Genomic DNA, 23,492 nt, shown 5'->3' on the forward strand with positions numbered 1-23,492 from the left:
ATACATAAGCTTAGCAAAGGGAGAACAGCCGAAAAATCAAAGATATAAAAATCATGAAAAGGAAATTATACGGAGAAGACAAAGATGACGACGGCATATTTTCCAAACTCCAGCAGCAACCGCCGCTGCTCCACCTCAACACCTCGAGCGCAGCCGTAGAGTTCCTTCCAGTCTGGGAGAGAGAAGAAGAACAAGAAGAAGACAGCTCCAGCCACATTTATAACTCCGCTGTGAGAAAAATATCACAAGTTGGCCATCTTCATCCACCACCACACGACGGCGCAACCATCGAATTAGGTCGCCGCCCCCGAGGCCGACCTCCCGGATCTAGGAACAAACCCAAGCCTCCATCCATCATCTCATCAAAGGCACTATCGGAGCCGTCCATGAGCCCCTATATATTCGAGCTCCCTCCCGGCATCGACGTCATTGAAGCCACCACTCACTTCTGCCGGAAACGTAAGTTATGCCTCTGCATACTCACCGGAATCGGCACCATCTCAAATATCACAATTAAACAGCCCTCTACGACCCCCGGCGCCGCCGCAATCACGTTCCATGGCCGTTTCGATATTCTCTCAATCTCCGCCACGATTCTTGATCAGAGTGGCCTTAATGTGCCTGGAAATGGGCAATTCACAGTACACGTGGCGGCTGGGCCTCAAGGACAGTTGGTGGGTGGCGTGGTTGTTGGACCCATGGTCGCGGCGACGACCATTTATCTGGTCGCCGGGACCTTTAGTGGCCACTCATTTTGCAGGCTGCAACATGATGGTGATGATGAGACGTCCATGAACGGCGGAGGAGAAGATCGTCACGAATATAGGCCTGCTGCTTCCGGCGAGGCGGCGGAGCATTGCCCCGATTGGGTCACTTTATAGTTATAGTTAGTCTTGAGATGTAATCATATGCTATCGGCCGCCGCCCATTAAACAACCACCACCCGACCTCACAAAAGCCACCTACCTCTATATCTTCAAATTTTGATTTTGTTTCTTCCAAAAAAAAAATTTTAATTATATTCTTTGGAATTACCAATATTATATTTTTAATTTAAAAAATATGTAAGAAAAATTATTTTACATGATTCACCAAATATCATATGATTTATATATATATATATATGTGTGTGTGTGTGTGTGTGTGTGTGTGAATTTGCAATTATTTTATTTTTTTGATTAAAAATATCAGTCCTAAAAATATGGTTTATTTTTCAATGGTTAAAAAAAATTAAATCTTCATTAATTTTTATTAAATGAGTGGGTTTTAAATGGTTTAATTATTTGTTAAATACACTCATTATGTTTTTAGATTTGTAGTATAAATGGACAATGAAATTCTTCCATTGAAAGGCCATTCGGTATTGGCCATTTTAATTATCGCTGTGCTTGTTCTTTATTGGGTAAATAAGTGATTCTTTATTCTTTTGTTTTTCATAATTTTCACTTTTTTGTAGTAACTCAAAATGTTAGTTTCTTTTGATTAATCATAATTCTTATAATAAAAAAAAGTAGTTATTGGCAAAATTATTATTTTAAAATAAAATAATATTTATCAAATTTATTATTAACATATTTTTTAAAAGAATTCAAAATAAAAAGCAAAAATGGATATAAAATAATTTTAATATTATATATATATAGATATATATTAATATAACATGAAACATCATAAAAATTATTAATTTTAAGGTAAAATTTAGAATTATGTTTTGGAGATAATAAACTTGTGGTTGTTTCAAGCTCTAGCTGGTGACAATCCTAACTCAAGCAATTGATAGATCCAGTCGGACTGCCACTTTAAATAAGATAATGTTGAAGTAAGATAATTGTTTTTGCTGGGGAGAGCGATCAAACTATGAAATTTGGACTGTTATGCGGTTTAAAATATTTGTTGTACTATTACCATCAGTTATAACTTTTGGAAAAACAGCAAACGCTCGCTGACAATAACTTTGTTATACATCTTTGGGTACACAAAAATCATACATTAATATCAGATCTGAAACATTTGATAATCAAATATTATTACCATATTTTTAATATTTTGTATCGATTTCATCCGAGAAAAGACATGTGAGCTCAGGGAATGCAAACATATTTTGTTGTGCTTCATGGAGTGTAAACACTTCAATTTTTTTGACAAAAGCTGCATGCAAATTTGAGTTTGAGTACGAAAGTTCAAAGCAAATTTTCCAACAGAAAAATTTGTCAACGGACAATGTACGCTGCATGAGAAAGGCATCTTCTTCTATAATAGTAAGGATTTAGCAATCCGGACTACACTTCTTGATTGCCATGTTAATGCATGGGACACAACTACAATTAAATAATAATAAAATCAAATTACGTTTTATATTTATCAAAATAATTTTCACATACCAATAACTTTCTTCATCTCTTGTAATAAAAGAAAGTAAAAACTTGTGTGAGACGGTCTTACGGATCGTATTTTGTGAGACAGATGTCTTATTTGGGTCATCTATGAAAAAGTGTTACTTTTTATGTTAATAGTAGTACTTTTCATTGTGAATATCGGTAAGGTTGACTCGTCTCATCTTCGTGAGACCGTCTCACAAGAAACCTACTCATAAAAGAATTTGACTGCCTAGAGAGGTGGGACCGTGGAACTGAGAATTTGGTCGATACTCCAAGCACAAATTCACCTAAAATATATGGAATTTAAGTTTAAAAAAATCAACAGATTTGAAACATTCTTTATTTCAGGCATAATTCTTCTATTTTTTAAATGCTCCAATCTATAATCACAAGGATAAGGGACAGATGACTTCAGGATAAACAAAATTCAATTCCGTGTCTGTTTTTTAATACGGATTTAGAAATTCAATGAAAATATCAATTAACAAACAATTTTTCAATTTTACCTTATTAAACAAGTGCTTATCTTTCTAATAATTAGTTAATTATAAGATCTCAAATTAATAAAAACACAAATTTTTGTTAAATATGGATACATGTTTATATATTTAAGACAAATAAAAAAAAGAAAGATGACGTATATAACTGAGACTTGGGAGTATAATTCATTATATGAAACATGAAATGATACACAACTTTGGAACCAAAGTTCAATATTAAATTGAAAAGGTGTCTTACTAAAAAAATTTATGTAAATACTAACCCATGTAAAGGGAACATAATATAACAGAATTCATGTACAAAATGAAAAGAAAATGACAATCAGCATCAATTATGGATGCGATATTTATTGAGATAAAAAAATTATGAACATTATATATATTGTGTATAAAAGGAAGAGTCACAAAACGAGGGACAGCTCAAGCTATAATGCCTAGTTACATACTTAAATATATTCACTGATCGCTCTCATTTCTCCCGTCCCCACGAACTCATAGCCCCCCTGTCTCGATGCAAGAAAGTTTGATCTGCTCTTTTATCGAATGGATCTTCTTAAATGTACACTTCTCATGTTATCCTGACAGTTGATGCATCCTACTACTCTATTGGAGTCATTCTCCTTACTACAATAACAACTAATATTACTGCCGACTAACCTCGTATGTGGGTTGGGGAACGAGAACGAATCTCTCCTTTTCTCATTTGAAACTGAGCCTTCGGAACTCGATTTAACAAGATTAGAGCCACTAGTTTCGGTATCTGAAGAGTAACGGTCCAAATCAGAAAGCGGTGAGTGCCTTGTATATAGAGGAGATGGAGACAATGACGGAGACGACGTGTCAGAATCTGAAGAGCTTCTCCATGATTTATTCAAGTGGTTTCTTAGATCCCCCAGCATTTGATCGAAGCTGTCATCTGTGCTTGTGGATTCCCTGTTACTGCTCTCGGTGCTATAGGATCCAGCATCAGAGAAGATAGAGGAAGAATTGTCACTGAAGGCATCCTCTTCCAAATTTGGCCGAGTCAGCTGATACCTCGAGCAATGCTGGTAAAAGCAGTCATTGCAGGTCTGACCACTCAATTTGAATGTGGCGAAATCCCATCGGTCAGCTTGATGGAATTTACACCTACAAGTATGATTTTGTACTTTTCTAGTCTCACGAGGAACCATTGCACTCTTTCTCAGTTTCGGATAACGAGGAGAGCACCTAGCAAGGAATTTGATCCAGTTAGGGGGAAGACCGATGCAACATATAAATTAACCAAATGTTTATAGTTCTTAGACATCTTACCTCGCATAAAAAAGCATGTATGCAGCTGTCGACAAAACCTTTTCAAGTCCCACTGTTTGGACCTATAACCATAATAAACATGAATCATAATTGCAATGTAAATAATTCGGTGTCTAAAAGCCATGATATAAAGACTCTAAAAAAGACACATGGTATAAAGAACTACGAAAATATAGCAGAAAGGCAAAACAGGACGGAAAGTTTGGAGAAAAAAATCTCTCCGTCGAATAGGAAACGACGAAAGTCATCCTGCTCTGAGCACATCCACCTAAAAAGTCCAGCGGGTTATGTTCTTGCCCAATGGGATTGATGTTTCTCACATAAATTTCAACAGAATCGATACATCATCTTCTACAGGAAAGTTAATCAGCTCTTTGGTTGTTTGGTCATGTGTCCTCAGACCCCTCCATTCATGAGATGGATAGGTTCCAAGGCACAGATATTTTTCTAAAGTAGGCCTAGTTTTAGCCATCAGAATATACATATGAAGCAAACAACTAAAATAATGGTATAAACAGCAGGATTAGATATCAATACATTTCTCCGTATTGCATAGGTGGAGTCACAGCATAAGCACTGGTAGCAACCGGTCGCAGGTGTACCGAGATTTCAGAACTGTATTTTTACTTGCCCTTCACAGGGCCAAGAGTCTTCTGTTTTATTTAAACTTGATGGGTATGTAGTAGAAAAGGTTGGAAAACAAGGATGGTTCCTCAGGGGGAAATGGAACTAAATCATAAAGCCTGTCAATTCTCCACTAACACAACTTATTGTTCAAGGTAAAGAATCAGTTAAATTCTAACATATTGGCTCAATTCAGGGGTTCAGAAGGAAAAATATATAAATGCCTTGATAAAATATTGATATATAACCGAGCAAACAGAAAACAGATGCTGCAATACAGTGAAAAATATTTAGAACTTGTTAGGAAGAACTCACTGTCATGTCATCAGCTTTGAACCACCTTCCCCCATTATTCTTTAGGTAACACACATAGTGACCAGAAAATGTGGCATTCATAGAATCCAAGTGAACTACTACCCCATAAAGCCGGTAAATTGGGGATTTGTCACTTGTTCCACTCATATATGGAGCTAAATTCAAAACCTCAGGGAACTTGACTACTTTATACAGCTTCCCATATTGACCTGACTGCAATGGTAACAACGACAGATGTAAGCAACCATATACCACTAAAAAAAATTAAGTACATATTTTATCCCTAGATACCTGAAATCTTTTCAGAGCAACCGTGAGAACATTAGGAGCCTCCAACACCCTCAACTTCTTTTTGGCCCTCTCGTAGGATTTGCATCTGCCAAAAATAATACAACTAATTCATTGTCACTCAAGTCTATCATCTCAATTCATAGATATAATATATCTCCTATATAATCAAAACAAGGAACTGAACAAAACATATATCACCCCACCTCCCCAAAGATCTAAAACAGCGTTGAATTAGCATGAAAATACCACTTCATAAACCAGAATAAAAAAAAATATCCCAATATACTGGAGAAGTCTTTCATCAAATGAAAATTACTAAGAATATCAATTTCCTTGTTCAGTAATTCATCAAAATGACATAACTAGTCGGAGAAAACATGAATTTTCAAGTTTAATTTCAAATTGTGTCCATGAAGACTGAAAAATATGGAGAAGCTATCTGAAAAAACTTGGCAAACCGAATTGTTTGTGAACAAACTTGTAGCAGGAAAGATAAAGCTGTGTAAGGCATTTAAGATCCCAACGTCTTCAATTCCTTGTGTTTCCAAGTTCATTTACCAGAGAGAACTAAATAAAAACTGTACTACCAAAAAATAGATAAAAGTGCCCTTTATCACTCCCCCCCTTTTATCAAATCCTTAATGATATAAGCAAATTCAGTGAAACAGTCATGCCTCTAATAAAAAACATACTGGGAAATCAAAATGCATGAACCACCAAAATTTACTTTGTTGCACCAAGTAGTTGTTGGAGCTCAAGATGTTAATGTGTTACCTAACTAGACGAAACTTTTTGGGAAAAAATAGTCATCGTTGAAAATGGAAACGTGGACATCCAGAAGAAAGCAGGACATGTCATAGAAAGAAAAGTGAGTATAGCAAACTGATAGTCAGACCTGCCACAGTGGTATTTATTTTCACCATCCAAAATCTCCGAGCGAGTGAACTGATGTAGAGCCTCTTCTAAAGTCCCAATATCTCCTCCTATCTCAACTGAGAGATCCATTATTCTTTCATGTTGTTCTGATTTACCTCCGCATCTCATGCACTCAATCTGCATTTGATCCACAACACAATCCAAATATTAATCTACTAGATAAAGCCTGCATCACTAAAAATATTCAAAAGATTCATCAAAATAACCTTTGAACGGAGGTACCCTCCAAATGTGAGCTCAACCAGAGTGGTTTCTTCATTCAAAGAGTTTGGCTTGTTAAACCTAGCTTCTTTAAGGTGTACAAATTGCATTGCATCGATAGCATATCTGTGGAATGCAAGTCCACATCTATTTGAGGACTGATGAACTACAAAATCATGGAAGAGTCTATTCGGCTAAGCAAATTCCAGGTAGGCCAACAACAACTCACCTGAGAAATTCATGAGCATCTTCCTCCCTCCCATGACCCAAATGGCTTCCTAGACGCTCCATCTGAGACAGCACAGGGGCAGGAGACAGAGGAGAATTTCCTTCTTTGGCCTTCTTAACTAGCAACTCAAACTCACAGGTGAAGCACCATCCTCTCTTTCCACCTGATACAACACACAAAATTGCATAAAAAGTTAAAAACAAAAAACAGGAAACTTAAGTATTAAAAAATCACAGTTAATGGGAAAAGAAAACAATAAGCATGGAAACGACTTACAAGTTTTAGAATGAAGTCCCTGTAGAAAATAAGCTGTGAGGGGTGGCGTAAACACCAGACACTGGAGTACAGCATTTGCATAACAACTGCAGGAAACTCGGACAAAAGAAACCTCTCATGGGGTATTAATTTTTAATAAAAATAATGATAATGATGGTATCAAAGAACTGTCAGAAGATGAGACTGACAATAAAAAATTTATAGAAGACCCCCAGGAATCACATATACACAAGCCTGAGAGAGACTAGTTTCTCAAGCAACTAATCAGAAGTCATAAGCCAGAATATAAAAACTAAAGATATAACATAAAATGTTCAGCATATCACAAAATGTGGCAAACTCTACGCATACAGATAGGTTTGACACAATGCAGCTCATCATTTAATACTAAACATAGTAATTTATAGTACGAAAAATGTCACAAGACATATTTACTGCTATTCAAGCCAAAGTATTGAAAAATGAAAACCCAAGAATGCGCAAGGTTTTATGTTCACGTTTCAATTTACAACGCTATGTTGAAAATTACCTATTCCCACAATTTATGAGTCCGCAAGGGCGTAACTCAACCTTGTTCCAGTTGTAAAGCTGTACAAAATGTTCATATGAAAATGAACCCTGTAAAATTGAAAACACGTCACAGTTCTCATGGCACAAGGGAGGCGGGTAATTAAAATGATAATGGAAGCTTCAAACATACCTCGTATATTCCTACAGATCCACTTTTAGAACCCAAACAACTATGCTTAATGAAGTTAGAAGCTTGAATTTGGTCCGCCCCTCTCCTTGTTGGCGCATTAACACCAATTTTAGCATTGCGCACCTCACAACCACGGTCACTTCCATTTTTCACAGACTGCACGTCCAGAATAGCATGCTTCCTGGTGCAGCCATTATAAGGCATATCAGTTTTAGAATCTCTGAGGGTCAGAGAATCATTTACTCGACATTCCACAGCATCTGAATTAGCAAATGTCCTATCAATTTTACTCCTCGAAATTTTAGGATCCAAATATTGCAAGCCACGTACTTCCACAACATCTTTCTTTGGTGCATGCCCTTTAAATTCAGAATCTTTATGTTCAAGACAAGTACCAGAAAAGGAGGATTTAGCATCTTCCATCTTTGAGCTCCATTCAGGAGAAGTTTTTTTAACATTAAGATGGATAGGTACTTGGTAGTTCAATAAAATTGGTCCTCTGGACATCAAATCTGTATTTCCCTTCTCTGATAGTGCAGCGTCATATGTTGGATTTGTGGCCATAGATGTACGACTGAGAGTATCTGCCATGACTTTGTTCATGCTAAAACTGAGCACTTCCATGTGAACATCACTTCTACCTGAAGAGGAAAAACAAGAAGAACACGAATTTTGATCTTTTTTGATGCACAATTCATCAGGTGCATCAATGTTAGATCTAATGGGTTCAACTGTTGCCTCCCAAAAATCAGAGGAAGGTGTAGAAGGTTCAGAAAGTGAAAGTTCTTCAGATCTTGAAGCATCACAGCCTGATGAAATTGAAGATTCTGATAGCTCATCTATCTCCATGCAACTGGATTTGAACTTAAGAGAAACACCAGGTTCAGCAACATTCTTTACAAGATTTTCCAAACTAGATTGCTGGGACGAGGGGGACTTAACTGCCTCAAATTGAATGGAGTCATTCATATTGCTTGTTGAAGCAATAGGCCTGTCACTCAAAATGGTGGATGAAGTTTGCTCATCAGGAAGTGAGTCAACTAATGCCTCGTCAATATTACCAATTTCTTTCCCATTATATTTGTTTGTGATTGTATTGTCAATCTTCCCATTGAGCAGATGAACAGAAGGATTAGAAAATATGTGGTCTCCAGATGATGAAGGATTCCTTGAAGCAATCCCATTCAAATAGTCGCTGCTTTGAAACTCATCTTCATTAAGGAGCACCACATCACTCCGGTGAGAGGAAAATGAACTGCATTCATCCTTGTGACCTTGTCGCCAATGAATTATTTGACATTTTCCAGAGCTGCAACCATTTGTAATGTATTTATAAATGCAACACGAGAACCCATATAACACAAGACAACATATAGCAGTATCATAACTACAATAAAGCACAATGTGAAATAAGACTGCATGGGGAACTGTAAAGCATACACATCATCAAAGTTTAAACATGCTACACGCAAACATAATGAAGAATAGTGGCATGGTGACTACTACATTCCAAAACTAGCAGCAGTCTCCCCTGTGCATGATAAAAAGTAGCCTTCCTAACATCTTAAATATTGAACCGTCATGGGCTCGTGATTAAATACTAATACATTATCCTTAACAAAGAGACATAACCTATTGCCAAGTACACAAGATTAATCGATAACGTTGAATAACAACATTGCATTAGAGTTATGTGCATGCAATGCCAGGTAAAGAATCAGTTAATATCATGGTTAAGCATTTCCGACACCTATTCATTTAATATTCGTTATACAACACCCTTCCGTGCATAATCATCATGTTCATACACTGCTTTATTTAACATACCCTCACCCAAATTTAATCTGTACTTTTTTCCTCTTTCTTTCCTATGCTTCCGAGAGAATGAAGCTTCTAAGCTGCAGGTATATCATGAAGAGAACAACACACGGTGTATCATCACATGCACCATCGATTAACATGTCTCTATCCTCACTCAACTGGCGTATGCCGTATGCAAGTCCACTTTATAATGAGAAGGCATATTTAATTGATATTTTTCTAAGTTAAGTTGGAAAGACATCAACTTCTTGTTTTACATATTTTTTAAGTCTGAATGGAAAAAATTCAAATCAGGAGATTTTAGCCATAAAAACAAAGACCCAGAAGATCCCATATATGCACTCACTTCCAAATCTAGTGAAATAAAAGGGCCATATTTTAATAATCCATCAACAAAAACATTGGGGGTAGGAGCTCTTATTCGTGATGGAGTTCGACAGTTCGTACAGGAGCAGCCTCCAAAACTCGTGGAGATATGCAATTGTAAAAACCACATTATATTGTGTAATTATATGAAAAGGCCCTACCAATGTTAGAAAGCCAAATGTCGATAAAATCAATGTCTAATAAATGTTTCTTCACATGAAATTGAAATCATACTCATTACAACATAAAACTATAAGGAAAAAACCAACTTGCTGGCTCAATAAATTTCGAGACAATGACTAGAATAGTAATATAATGTTTGGTTTGATAAACCATTAGTAAGTTATATGAGAATAATAAAAGAAGGTAGCATCTTATAAGCCTAATCTTCTATGATATAAAGTGTAAGGGTATGTTTGGTTGCATTGAGTGATTGATGGCATAAATTATAAGGAATTCCATATGATGGGTTCAAAAGTAAAATGAGTGAATTGGTTGTATGCGTGACCGACTGGATCAACCAAAGATAACCAAAAAAGTAGCATTTCGTCACAAATTATGCTCCACTGAGTCAGCTTCATTAATTTTATTTTGATAATAAACTTCAATTACTAATTGCTTGTCTTTATCTTTTCCATGACCCTTTTCCATCTTTTTTTATAGGAGACGAAACTGTGTTAATAAAAGCATATTATTTTTTGTTATCTTTCCTATGGCCCTTTTTCATCTTCCCCATGTTCTTTTGGCAAAACCGTCATTCTCTACTCCATAAACTCTTCATTACATTTCCTCTCCAATCATTTTAGCACCAAGTCAAATGGTTAACTAGAGCAAGCAACATTTATGGAAGTTTACCTAAAAAAACAACATTTATGTTTCTCCTTTTCCTGGAAAAGAGGAGCTTGTGGTTGCCAGTAGCCATGAGTCCATGACCAAGTGTAAAAATTCAGAAGCATCGAGAGTGCTGGCGAGACAAATGAAGAAGGTTCACATGGTATTTTGGAAGATCCGATCTGCCGACCTTCTCTTGTAAGTTGTAAAATTTCCCAGCATAAATAGTTCCAATAAAAGTTCATATTTTCCAATGTCTTTCAAACACAAAAAAGGATATTTTTGCTATGCCACATCCACCAAAACCAATAGCTTCACCATTATAACCACCACCCTCACCACGCCAAATCACCATCACCTCTTGTTTTTTATATTTTTAGTCTCAACTCCAGTTTTTATGTTTCAAAAATTTAAACAATGCCCTCTGAAGCAATGATTCCTGGTGCTATCAAGTATCACCATCCTATAGTCAGTACCCATGGTCAAGGCTCACATACAGCCTTTTGTTGTCTAGCTTTTGCCTCCACACCTACGTACTATAATATAAGTAAGACGGCGATGTACCATTTGACACCTACGTACTATATTTAATAGCCCGCCAACATTAAATGATAAAAAACAATTTGACATCAATCCATAATTCTCTCTCTTAAAATTCCCATCTTTTACGAAGCATCCAAACCCAGTCACAGAGTTGCTGCTGTAACACAGAAACTGCCTCAAATTATTTTAATATGAAATTGACCATTTGCAGTTAAGCTCACCCAGGACAATCAGCAGACAATGTGATAGATTACCATCCTAGATTAAAACTATGTAAAGTAAATTAACCTAATAACATTTTCTCTTATTGATTCACCGTTTAATTTGCCACAAAACAGTCAGAGAAACCAGAACTTCATATGCTTCCTTGTTTTTTAGCCAGATTAACCAGGAAATTCGTGCACCAAGACAAAAATATAAGGAGAGACAAGCTAAATGATTTTTAAAAAATCCAAAATTTGGGGCGGTGAACCAACGTACCAGTAGTGAACAGCTTTACATCTCTTGCAACGAGTTGTAGTCGGACTAAAGCAGACCTCACACTGATACTGGAATTGTCGTTGGGGAGACGATCCCGGCGCCATGGCCAATGGCTCCTCCTCATAGCCGCCGAAAGTAGCTACGACCTCGTGCTCGGCCCTAGCTGTTTCCTCCGATGCCAAGGCCAATAGCCTCTTGATCTCCTGCCTTCGTGCCACCGAGCGCCGCCATTTCCGGCGGGCAACGAACCACCCAACCACCACCACCACCACACTGGACAACCACCACCCTAGATCCGCTCCCAAAAGCATTTATTCATAAACAGCAATGATTTACACAGCTTCCAGAAAAACCCAATTCCTCCACTGTCATCAATTACATTCCCCAACCCTAATGACTAAAAAAAAAACCCCGCAACAAATAATCCCCCCAAAATACCATCGATCGAGAGATTCTCTCCAGCACAAGAAACAGCGCAAATTCTTGAAGAAATCACTCCAACCCAGAGCCTAAGATCGAGATTTAAGGGCTTTTCTTCAAATCTTGGATAGAGAAATTTTGTCCGGAAGGAAAGTATACAACAAAAAGGCAAGAAAATTATTGTACTTCGGAAATTATATTCGCTGGGCTATATTTTCTCAATTAAGAACAGTATTCTTTTTTATTTCTCAACTAAACATATTATTCTAAATTAAACTAAATTATTTTAAGACATATGAGTACGTTTGAATAGAATAAAAATAATAAAATCGATTTTGGAATAAAATCAAATGAAACGAGAAATTTATTATGTTTATGTGATTAATATAAAATAAAATGAAAAATATGAAATAGAAATATTTTTTTATAATCAAATCATAATTTATATATTATTAAAATATTCAAATATTAAAAATATAGAATATATTGATAAATATGTACAATAATAAATATGAAAAATAAATATATACTATATTATTAAGTGTGAGACCGTTAGAGTAACTACCTTAGAAGACATCAAAATATTTAATTTCATAATTACTTTTCTTACCATACAAAAACCTCCTCAAGTCACTCCATATTTTACATTAAAAAAATCTAAACAAAACTTCTATTTTAAATCGAACAACTCTTCTAAATTGAAAATAATTTCGTGTTAATTATTTAATATTATTTGATCAAATTAAAAATAATAATAACTCATACAACACGTGTACATTTTTACTAGTAATAATAAAATTTAGAAGATATGAACGAGGATAAACTCGATCCAAAATCACATAAATGCAAGATCATTCGTATTGAAATGAGTATTATCATTCAAAGGGAGAGAGAACCAAGGATAAAAATGAGAACGAAGTTGGAAATGTCTATTTCATTTACAAGAGTATGTCTCTTGTGAGACGATCTTACGAATCTTTATCCGTGAGACAGGTCAACTCTACCGATATTCACAATAAAAATAATGCTCTTAGCAGAAAAAGTAATATTTTTTTATGAATGACCCAAATAAGATATCCATCTCACGAAATACGATCAGTAAGACCGTCTCACACAAGTGTTTGTCCATTCACAAACTTATTCTTATGTGGTAATGGTGCTCTTAAAAGCTGAGTTAAATAGTCTACTATTGAAATGTGAGATATCGATAGTTAAATAGTATTACTTAAACAAATTTTATATTATCTTTAACTCAAATTATAAAATAAAATTTAAATTTAGAATATTGATTAGTAAGTAAATTATAATTAAGATTTATTTATTTAGGACCGGGGGACTTAATATTTTTTGAGAAATGAAAAAAATCGCATCCTCAAAAGTCAAGAAACCTTAGACACAAAAGTGGGACAAAAACAATTAAATGTTAGGATTTAATGTTTTATTTTTTATTATTTTTTTAGAAAAAATTAATATATATATATATATATATAGTTTTATATATTCTACATTCATCGTGCTCATTTCTGTGTTATCGATGAGATGACAGATCCGACTCGTAAGTCCAAGTATAAGAACCTGTCAACAAAAGCCGTGTTGCATAAATTTTATATATATTAAAAACATTTATATTTAAATGTATATTAAAGTGTTCTTCATAAAGTTTGAAAAAAGGTATGACAATATTCTGTTCCAAAAAACTGAAAGTCCTACATGACATGGTCCCCGATTGAATTTTTGTATTTGATAAAATTGTCATTTTGTTCAGTAAGTTGGTTCGTTTAGAATATTAGTAATGTAACTTGCGAAAATTCGATTTTCATTTAGGAATTTAGATTGTTTTTTGATTTCATATTTTTTCCCCCAAAACCAATAAATCCATCGAATAGTACTTAATTGACACTGATACTCTCATACGTGATTCATGTGACAAGAATGAAGCTTATAGTACACACATTAAAATATACATGAACAAAAATAAAGGAAAGCGACAAGCTTTCTTCGGCTCATTTTGAAGTATTGAAGTTTTTTTAATTTATTTTTCTCTTTTTTATAGGATGAATTTTAGTTTGAGTAATATGTGCTTAATCCTCGCTACATATGCTACGTAAGAAAGAATCAATTTCAAATAAATCAAATTCGACAGATTTATTTGGTTTCGGCCAAAAAAAGACAAGTTACGATATAAAAACCAAACTTGGACAAATTACATGCTAAACCCAAAACTGAACAATTTTACATGATTAAAGTCTAAAATTATAATTTTCCCTTTATATTTCTATAAAGTTATTAATTTGGTGGAAAATAACCATATTTATACGGAAGTATTCATTATTTTCGGTGGAAAATAATGATAACAATCATTAAATATATGTAAGTAAATATAGGATTATATCCGAGTCAGATTTTCCATGATACTCGTCCGAGCTCAAATAAATTGAACTTTAAGAGTACTCAGTCGAGTGGAGTTTGTGCTTTGATTTCTCAAACTTGATATCCATCAAACAGTCAAGCTGTTTTTTATTATTATTATTTTAAAAAAAATCTTCATTGAATATTTTTGACACAAAAAAACTATCGTAAAATACATAATTTATTTTTATGTTTTAAAATATTTTGATGATTTTCTATCGAATAAAATTTCAATATAGTTCGAATAACTCGTGAACTAATCTGAATAGTGATCGAGATCAAACGTAGTCTAAAGTAATTTATTCTTCCACAAGAGAGTCTCTATGAAAGAAGACAATAGAAGCTCACTTTCGTTGCAAGCTTCCAAACTCGTCCAATTCAAACTCCATTAGTTTTCTTATCAAAACCCAAACTTTTCCCCCAATAAATATATTAGTAGTTGATACTGTTGAAAATTAATAATTTAATATTGAATATTTGAATATTGAATGTTGAATATTTGAATGTTGAAAATTAGGTAAAATTAGGTGTTGAATATTGAAATTTGTGTGTGATGATGAAGGTAATGATGTAATTTATTTTTGGATTATTTATAAAGATTTTCTATAAATAGATCTCTCATTTGTGAAGAAAATCACAATTGAGTTGAGAGAAAAATATTATAAAGTGTGTAGTGTGATAATTTTGAGAGTTTGAGATTTTTACTTTTTACCGTAAATTTTTATTTTTTCACAACACGTTATCAGCACGAAGCTCTAAAAGTCCTCCATATTTTTCCAAGCTCCAAAACAGAAGAAAAAGTACCACCATGTCAAACTTGACAAAGCTCGAATTTGTTGCACTCGACATTACGGGGAAAAATTATATGCCATGGACTCTCGATGTAGAAATGCATCTTGAGTCATTGGGTCTAAGCGAGACCATTAAAGAAAATGGTATATCTTCATCACAAGAAAAAGCAAAAGCTATAATATTTTTGCGTCGACATCTCGATGAAGGTTTAAAATGTGAATATCTCATCGAAAAAGATCCCATGGCTCTGTGGAAAGGATTGAAAGAAAGATTTGAACATATAAGGGAAGTTATACTTCCGACCGCCCGTGATGAATGGAATATGTTAAGATTCCAAGATTTTAAGAAAGTCAGTGATTACAATTTATCGATGTATCGAATAATCTCGCAGCTAAAATTTTGTGGACATGAGGTCACAGAATCGGAAATGCTTGAAAAAACATTTTCCACGTTTCACGCATCAAATATAACTTTACAGCAACAATATAGAGTGCGTGGATTTGCAAGATATTCTGAGCTCATCGCTTGTCTTTTTGTGGCGGAAAAAAACAACGAGCTACTAATGAGAAATCATCAGTCCCGACCCACTGGATCATCAGCATTTTCAGAAGTAAATGCTATAAGTAAAAATGAATTTAAACCTGGAAACCAAAATCAAATTCAAAGACAAGGTTTTGGTCGAGGTCGAGGTCGTGGACGTGGACGTGGACGTGGAATTGGTCGTGGTCGAAGCCGTGCTTTTGAAAACAATAGATATAGTTATTTTTATAACTCATCTCAAAAGGGCGTCACGAACCACCCACAAAAAAGGCATCATGAGAACATGAGTGTTAATGAAAATCACTCGAAAAGATTTGAAAGTCTTGTTTCAGATGCGGCACTCTAGGACATTGGTCTCGTATTTGTAACGACCCATTACAGGCCCAGTGGACCGCCCATACGGCCCACTGCCCCGATCGACCCAAGGCTATCCCAATCTTGGTACCAAGTCTCTTTGAACTATGTACTTAAGCTAGTAGCTCAATTGGTACCAGACTTGTGCTGAGTATCTATATATCCATGTGATCTCAGGTTCGAGTCTGGGAAGGTACAAGTTCCAGTGCCTGGGCTGGAGATGTCCTATGAGTAATGGCGCATGGGAAAGCCCGTGAGGGAAAAGGCCCCTTGAGGGAGCCCAAGATCGGGATAGCCCATGGTCGTTACAATTTTATTGTAACGACCCATTACAGGCCCAGTGAACTTCCCATATAGCCCACTGCCCCGACCGACCCAAGGCTATCCCGATCTTGGGCTTAGATCCCCTGTTGGACCAAGTCTCTTTGAACTATGTACTTAAGCCAGGAGGTCATGGGTTCGAGACTTGGGGAGGTATCACTCCACCAACCTGGTATGGAGAGTCCTATGAGTAACCCGTACGACGCCTATGAAAAGCCCGTGAGGGGATCTAAGCCCAAGATCGGGATAGCCTTGGGTCGGTCGGGGCAGTGGGCTGTATGGGCAGTCCACTGGGCCTGTAATGGGTCGTTACAGTATTTNGAGACCAACTTCACTGAGCGAAGTGACCGTTTGAGTGATTCAACTCATTTTGATGCTGCTGATTTTATGAATGATTTCTCTGGAAATGATCAATATGTTGGTGGGATAGAAATGAACAATATTGATGCTGCAGATTTTCTCAATGATTTCTCTGAAAATGAACAATATAGTGGTAGAATATAAATGTACAATAATTTATTTTTCATGTATTTATATGATAATGTTTTATTGTACAATTATGATATGTGTTATATTTAAATATGTATTGTCATTAATTTTTTTTCATTGCATATTTTTTGAAGTTCAAATATGGAAAATGCTATGAGCAAAGCTGGAGTTTGCATACCCGATAGGTGTACAACGCACACTATCCTCCGAGATAAAAGATATTTCTTGGAACTAAAACCAACAAAAACAACGGTGAATACAATATCAGGTCCTGTAGACTTGATTAAAGGATGTGATAAAGCACAATTTTTGTTACCTAATTGGTACAAAATTTTTGATCAATGATGCTTTATATTCACCACAATCGAAAAGAAATTTGTTGAGTTTTAATGATATATATTCACATGGGTATGATACTCAAACAATGAATGAAGGGAATGAGAAATATATGTGTCTTACCACATATAAATCAGGAAAGAAATATGTGATTGAAAAACTACCAATGCTCCCTACTGAATTACATTATAAGTCCCATTGAATCAAACATGGTAGTTGATAATTCTTCAATATTAACTAATTGGCATGATCGATTAAGATATCCTGGTTCAACAATGATGCGAAGAATTATAGAAAATACATATGTTCATCCGTTGAAAGACCAGAAGATCTTTCAGAATAATAAGTTTCAATGTAAAGCATGTTCTCTTGGAAAACTTATTATAAGACCATTACCAGCCAAAATCCAAACTGAATCACCAATATTTCTTGAACGTATTTAGGGTGATATTTGTGGACCAATCCATCCACCATGTGGACCATTCATATATTTTATGGTATTGATTGATGCCTCCAGCAGATGGTCACATATATGTTTATTGTCAACTCGAAATGTTGCATTTGCAAGATTACTTGCTCAAATAATAAAATTGAGGAATCAATTTCTCGATTATACAATCAATAAAATTAGACTTGATAATGCTGGTGAATTTACTTCCCAGACTTTCAATGATTATTGTATGTCTATGGGAATCATTGTTGGGCATCATGTTGCTCATGTACATACACAGAATGGATTGGCTGAATCATTGATTAAACGTCTGCAAATGATTGCTAGACCAATGATTATGAAAACAAAGCTCCCTATTTCTATATGGGGTCATGCAATTTTACATGCTGCTGCATTAATTCGCATAATACCAAGTGCATATCATAAATACTCCTCATTGCAGCTTGCATTTGGTAAAGAACCAGACATTTCTCATCTGAGAATTTTTGGATGTATGGTGTATGTGCCTATTGCACCACCTCAACGAAAGAAAATGGGACCTCAAAGAAAGATTGATATTTATATCGGTTATGATAGTCCATCAATCATTCGATATCTTGAACCTCAGACAGGCGACGTGTTCACATCACGTTTTGCTGATTGTCATTTTAATGAAAAAATCTTCCCAATGTTAGGGGGAGACAAGAAACATACCGAAAAAGAAATTACATGGTATGTATCATCATTGTTACATCTAGATCCAAGAACACAACAATGTGAAAAAGATGTACAGTAAATTGTGCACTTGCGAAGAATAGCAAATCAAATACCAGATGCATTTACAGAGACAAAAGGGGTAACTAAATCATATATACATGCTGCAAATGCTCCTGCTCGAATTGAAATTCCAAAGAAACAAATTGAACAAAGTCATGATGTCGTAAAACGCCTGAAGCGTGGAAGACCAGTCGGTTCCAAGGATAAAAATCCTCGAAAAAGAAAATTCATAGAGAAACACAATGATCACAAAATAGAGAATGTTGTTCTTGAAGAAACACATGATGATGAAAATGTTTTGTCAGAACCACAAACTGACGAGAATCATGAAATCTCTATCAATTATATTAATACTGGAAAAATATGGAACCGAAAAGATATAGAAGAAATTGATTATATATTTTCTTATAATGTGGCAATCGACATAATAAATGATAATGTAGATCATGAACCAAACTCTTTTGGTGAATGTAAAAATCGGCATGATTGGATAAAATGGAAAGATGCCATCCAGGTTGAATTGGATTCGCTAAATAAACGTAATGTTTTTGGACCTATAGTCCTTACATCTGAAGGTGTAAAACCTGTTGGATACAAATGGGTTTTTATTCGCAAGCGAAATGAGAAAAATGAAATAGTAAGATATAAAGCTGGACTTGTTGCACAAGGTTTTTCTCAAAGGCCTGAAATTGATTATGAAGAAACGTATTCTCCCATGATGGATGCAATTACGTTTCGGTATTTGATTAGCTTGGCAGTATCTGAAAATTTAGAAATGCGTCTTATGGATGTTGTTACAGCTTACTTATATGGATCACTTGATAGTAATATATATATAAAAATCCCTGAAGGATTTAAGATGCCTGAAACACAAAGTTCAAAATCCAAATAATGTTATTCTGTGAAATTACAAAGATCATTATATGGGTTAAAGCAATCTGGCTGAATGTGGTATAATCGGCTAAGTGATCACTTGATGAAAAAAGGATATGTAAATAATTCAATATGCCCTTGTGTTTTCATTAAGAAAACAACATCCAGATGAGTAATTATTGCTGTATATGTTGATGATTTAAACATCATTGGAACGAATAATGAAATTCATGAAGTTGTATCATACTTGAAGGAAAATTTGAAAAGAAGGATCTTGGAAAAATCAAGTATTGTCTGGGTTTACAAATTGAACAAAAAGAATGTGAAATATTTGTTCACCAGAAAAATTATACAGAAAATATCCTAAAACGTTTTAATATGGATAAATCAAATCCTTTAAGTACCCCAATGGTTGTTAGATCATTAAACATAGAAAAGGATCCATTCCGTCCATGTGAAGATGATGAAGATATTCTTGTCCAGAAGTACCATATCTAAGTGCTATCGGTGCCCTTATGTATCTTACAAGTTGTACAAGGCCTGATATATCTTTTGCCGCAAATTTATTGGCAAGATTTAGCACATATCCAACAAAGAGACACTGGAACGGAATTAAACATATATTCCGTTATCTACGAGGAACGACAAACTTGGGACTTTTGTATTCAAAAGATGCTAATCCAAGTATAATTGGTTATGCCGATGCTGGATACTTATCTGATCCACACAAGGCACGTTCCCAAACTGGATATATATTTACTCGTGGAGGCACTGCAATTTCTTGGCGTTCACAGAAAAAAACGCTCGTAATAACTTCATCAAATCATGCCGATATTATTGCACTACATGAAGCAAGCCGTGAATATGTGTGATTAAAATCAATGACCCAACATATCCAAATCTCATGCGGATTATCATTCGATGAGAAGCCTGTGATACTATATGAAGATAATGCTGCATGTGTTGCTCAAATGAAAGAAGGATACATAAAAAGCGACAGAACTAAACATATTCCTCCTAAGTTCTTCACATTCACCAAATAGCTTGAGAAGAATAAATGTATTGATGTTCGTCACATTCAATCAAGTGAAAACTCATCAGATCTCTTCACAAAAGCACTTCCTACGAGAATATTCAGAAAGCATATATATAATATTGGGATGCGCAATCTACGAAATTTGTGAAGAATTGTTCGTGTCAACATGAGGAGGAGTTTACGTGACTGCACTCTTTTCCCCTTACTATGGTTTTTATCCCAATGCGTTTTTCCTAGTAAGGTTTTTAACGAGGCAGTATAAAAACACGTAATGAAGACAATCATTATGATCATCATCACAAGGGGGAGTGTTGAAAATTAATATTTTAATATTGAATATTTGAATATTGAATGTTGAATATTTGAATGTTGAAAATTAGGTAAAATTAGGTGTTGAATATTGAAATTTGTGTGTGATGATGAAGGTAATAATGTAATTTATTTTTGGATTATTTATAAAGATTTTCTATAAATAGATATCTTATTTGTGAAAAAAATCACAATTGAGTTGAGAGAAAAATATTATAAAGTGTGTAGTGTGATAAATTTAAGAGTTTGAGATTTTTATTTTTTACAGTAAATTTTTACTTTTTCACAACAGATACGTGTTATTTGTATAAAATATAGACTACTTTTTCATATATATATACACACACACACGCATACATTGTTCACTTTTAAACAAATATTCTTAGAAGAATGTCTTGAGAGTGTATCTAAAGGTAGATATTTATTATCACAAAAACTTTTTTGAAACCGTCTCATGAGTCAATTTTATGAGACGAATATGCTACTCAACTTGAACTATGAAAAATACGATTTTTATGCAATAATATTATTTTTCAGTTCAGTTATGAATCTGTTCCACCGTCTCACGACAAACCTATTCTTTTGTTAAAACATGCTGTGTCCATATTTTTTTAGTGGACTCGCATATGAAAATAAATAAGTGAGAGAGGATCATACTTTTGTTTCTTACCATCCTCCTCCACCTAAAGTCCTATGTAAATTGAATTTTGACCCAGATTTTAAATTGGGTTGAAGCTATAGACTTAGACTTCTATAAATAGCTACGGGGCGGGGCATTTTCTAGACCTAAATCCCGCCAACTCGAAACTAGAGCATATAGGTTAAATGTCCATTAAGTTAGGAGATTCGGTCGTTTCAGAAGTTCGACATTACGCTTGCGTATGTTGAAGAATTTGGAACAAAATCGAGGACGAAGATCATAAAAGTCGACACAATCTCATTAGCACAAATTTCTAAAACAAAAGCTTCTGAAAATTTTATCGATTTTAGTATTTCAAGTTTTGATTATTTTAGTTTATTTAGTTTATTCCTTCGGCCTCTTCAATTCTAGTTGTGAAAATATTATCTCAATTCATAATAACACGATTAAATGAGTTCTTGTCCATGGATTTCTTCTGTAATCACCATCAAATTCCTCATTTAAATTCTTAGTTTTGTGACTTACCGAGAGAGTTAGAACAAATAACCGATTCGAGACGCATATCGTTTGATTTGATAAGTCGATTTCATCATTTTGACATGATTACATGTCTGGCGTTTCATGCAAACATCACTATAGTCAGGTAAATCACATTGGTCAAACCTTTTGTGACAAGCTCGTCCGAGAAAGTATTTGTAGAAAGAATCGAACTACTAATCATTGACCAAACATTCACCTGTTCCACCAACTTGAACATCTGTGAAATTCTCCTCAGTGTGTTTCAATTAACATATGCATATAATGCGTTTTATTAGTAGTTTTAAAGTTTTTAACCATTTTTAAATCAAAACCATTGCCAACCCTTAATCTAGCTATTTAATAACCATCTGCATCATGTCACTTATTTATTATATATGAAGCCCCTATTTTGACTTTGTTTTATGAAAATTAAAGCCAGAAAATTTTGAAATATTCCCAACCTAGAAAAATCGAACTAAAGTGAAAATAACTAATAAAATAATTAATTACAACTATTTTAGTTCACTTTTATTTTGTCTTATATTTTTTTTTATTTAAGCATTAAAAGGGCTAAGTCAGAAAAAACATCTTATGTTGTGAAAAATTAAAAATTTACGGTAAAAAGTAAAAATCTCAAACTCTCAAAATTATCACACTACACACTTTATAATAATTTTCTCTCAACTCAATTGTGATTTTCTTCACAAATGAGAGATCTATTTATAGAAAATCTTAACAAATAATCCAAAAAATAAAATCATCATTACCTACATCATCACACACTAATTTTCAATATTTAAAACTCTTATTTTCAACATTCAAATATTCAACATACACATTTTAAATATTAATTTTCAACAATCCCCCTTGTGATGATGATCATGATACGATAATGTCTTCATTACGTGTTTTTTTTGTATTGGCTCATTAAAAACCTTACTAGGAAAAACCCATTGGGATAAAAACCATAGTAAGGGAAAAAGAGTGCAGTCACGTAAACTCTCCCTCATGTTGATACGAACAATTCTTCACAAATTTCGTAGATTGCGCATCCCAATATTATATATGTGTTTCCTGAATATTGTCGTAGGAAGTGCCTTTGTGAAGAGATCTGATGAGTTTTCACTTGATTGAATATGACGAACATCAATACATTTATTCTTCTCAAGCTCTTTGTTGAATGCGAAGAACTTAGGAGGAATATGTTTAGTTCTGTCGCTTTTTATGTATCCTTCTTTCATTTGAGCAACACATGCAGCATTATCTTCATATAGTATCACAGGCTTCTCGTCGAATGATAATCCGCATGAGATTTGGATATGTTGGGTCATTGATTTTAACCACACACATTCACGGCTTGCTTCATGTAGTGCAATAATCTCGGCATGATTTGATGAAGTTGTTACGAGCGTTTGTTTCTGTGAACGCCAAGAAATTGCAGTGCCTCCACGAGTAAATACATA

At 34.5% G+C, this 23,492-nt stretch overlaps 2 protein-coding genes across 2 annotated transcripts; one reads left to right on the forward strand and one right to left on the reverse strand.

The window, feature by feature from the left end:
• Positions 1-12: 12 nt before the first annotated feature.
• Positions 13-1,048, forward strand: LOC140961619 (AT-hook motif nuclear-localized protein 28-like). The gene has a single exon (XM_073420262.1). The coding sequence runs from the start codon at positions 54-56 to the stop codon at positions 879-881; it is 828 nt and encodes a 275-aa protein (XP_073276363.1). The 5' UTR covers positions 13-53; the 3' UTR covers positions 882-1,048.
• Positions 1,049-3,189: 2,141 nt separating this feature from the next.
• Positions 3,190-12,429, reverse strand: LOC140961131 (ubiquitin carboxyl-terminal hydrolase 17-like). The gene is made up of 11 exons (XM_073419429.1): positions 11,785-12,429; positions 7,744-9,052; positions 7,573-7,661; positions 7,044-7,129; positions 6,768-6,930; positions 6,544-6,664; positions 6,297-6,454; positions 5,402-5,486; positions 5,111-5,323; positions 4,172-4,233; positions 3,190-4,087 (listed from the first exon to the last, which is right to left on the reverse strand). The coding sequence occupies exons 1-11, from the start codon at positions 12,093-12,095 to the stop codon at positions 3,415-3,417; spliced, it is 3,270 nt and encodes a 1,089-aa protein (XP_073275530.1). The 5' UTR covers positions 12,096-12,429; the 3' UTR covers positions 3,190-3,414.
• Between the last annotated feature and the right edge of the window lie 11,063 nt (positions 12,430-23,492).

This window comes from Primulina huaijiensis, chromosome 16 (assembly GCF_012295235.1).
Source record: "Primulina huaijiensis isolate GDHJ02 chromosome 16, ASM1229523v2, whole genome shotgun sequence".
Taxonomy (NCBI): Eukaryota; Viridiplantae; Streptophyta; class Magnoliopsida; order Lamiales; family Gesneriaceae; genus Primulina; species Primulina huaijiensis.

Coding starts and splice junctions, on each gene's coding strand:
- LOC140961619 (XM_073420262.1), top strand. CDS start 54: ATGAAAAGGAAATTATACGGAGAAGACAAAGATGACGACGGCATATTT.
- LOC140961131 (XM_073419429.1), bottom strand. CDS start 12,095: ATGCTTTTGGGAGCGGATCTAGGGTGGTGGTTGTCCAGTGTGGTGGTG. Junction 9,053..11,784: donor TGTAAAGCTGTTCACTACTG/GTACGTTGGTTC, acceptor AAATGGTTGCAG/CTCTGGAAAATGTCAAATAA. Junction 6,931..7,043: donor GGGACTTCATTCTAAAACTT/GTAAGTCGTTTC, acceptor GTGTTGTATCAG/GTGGAAAGAGAGGATGGTGC.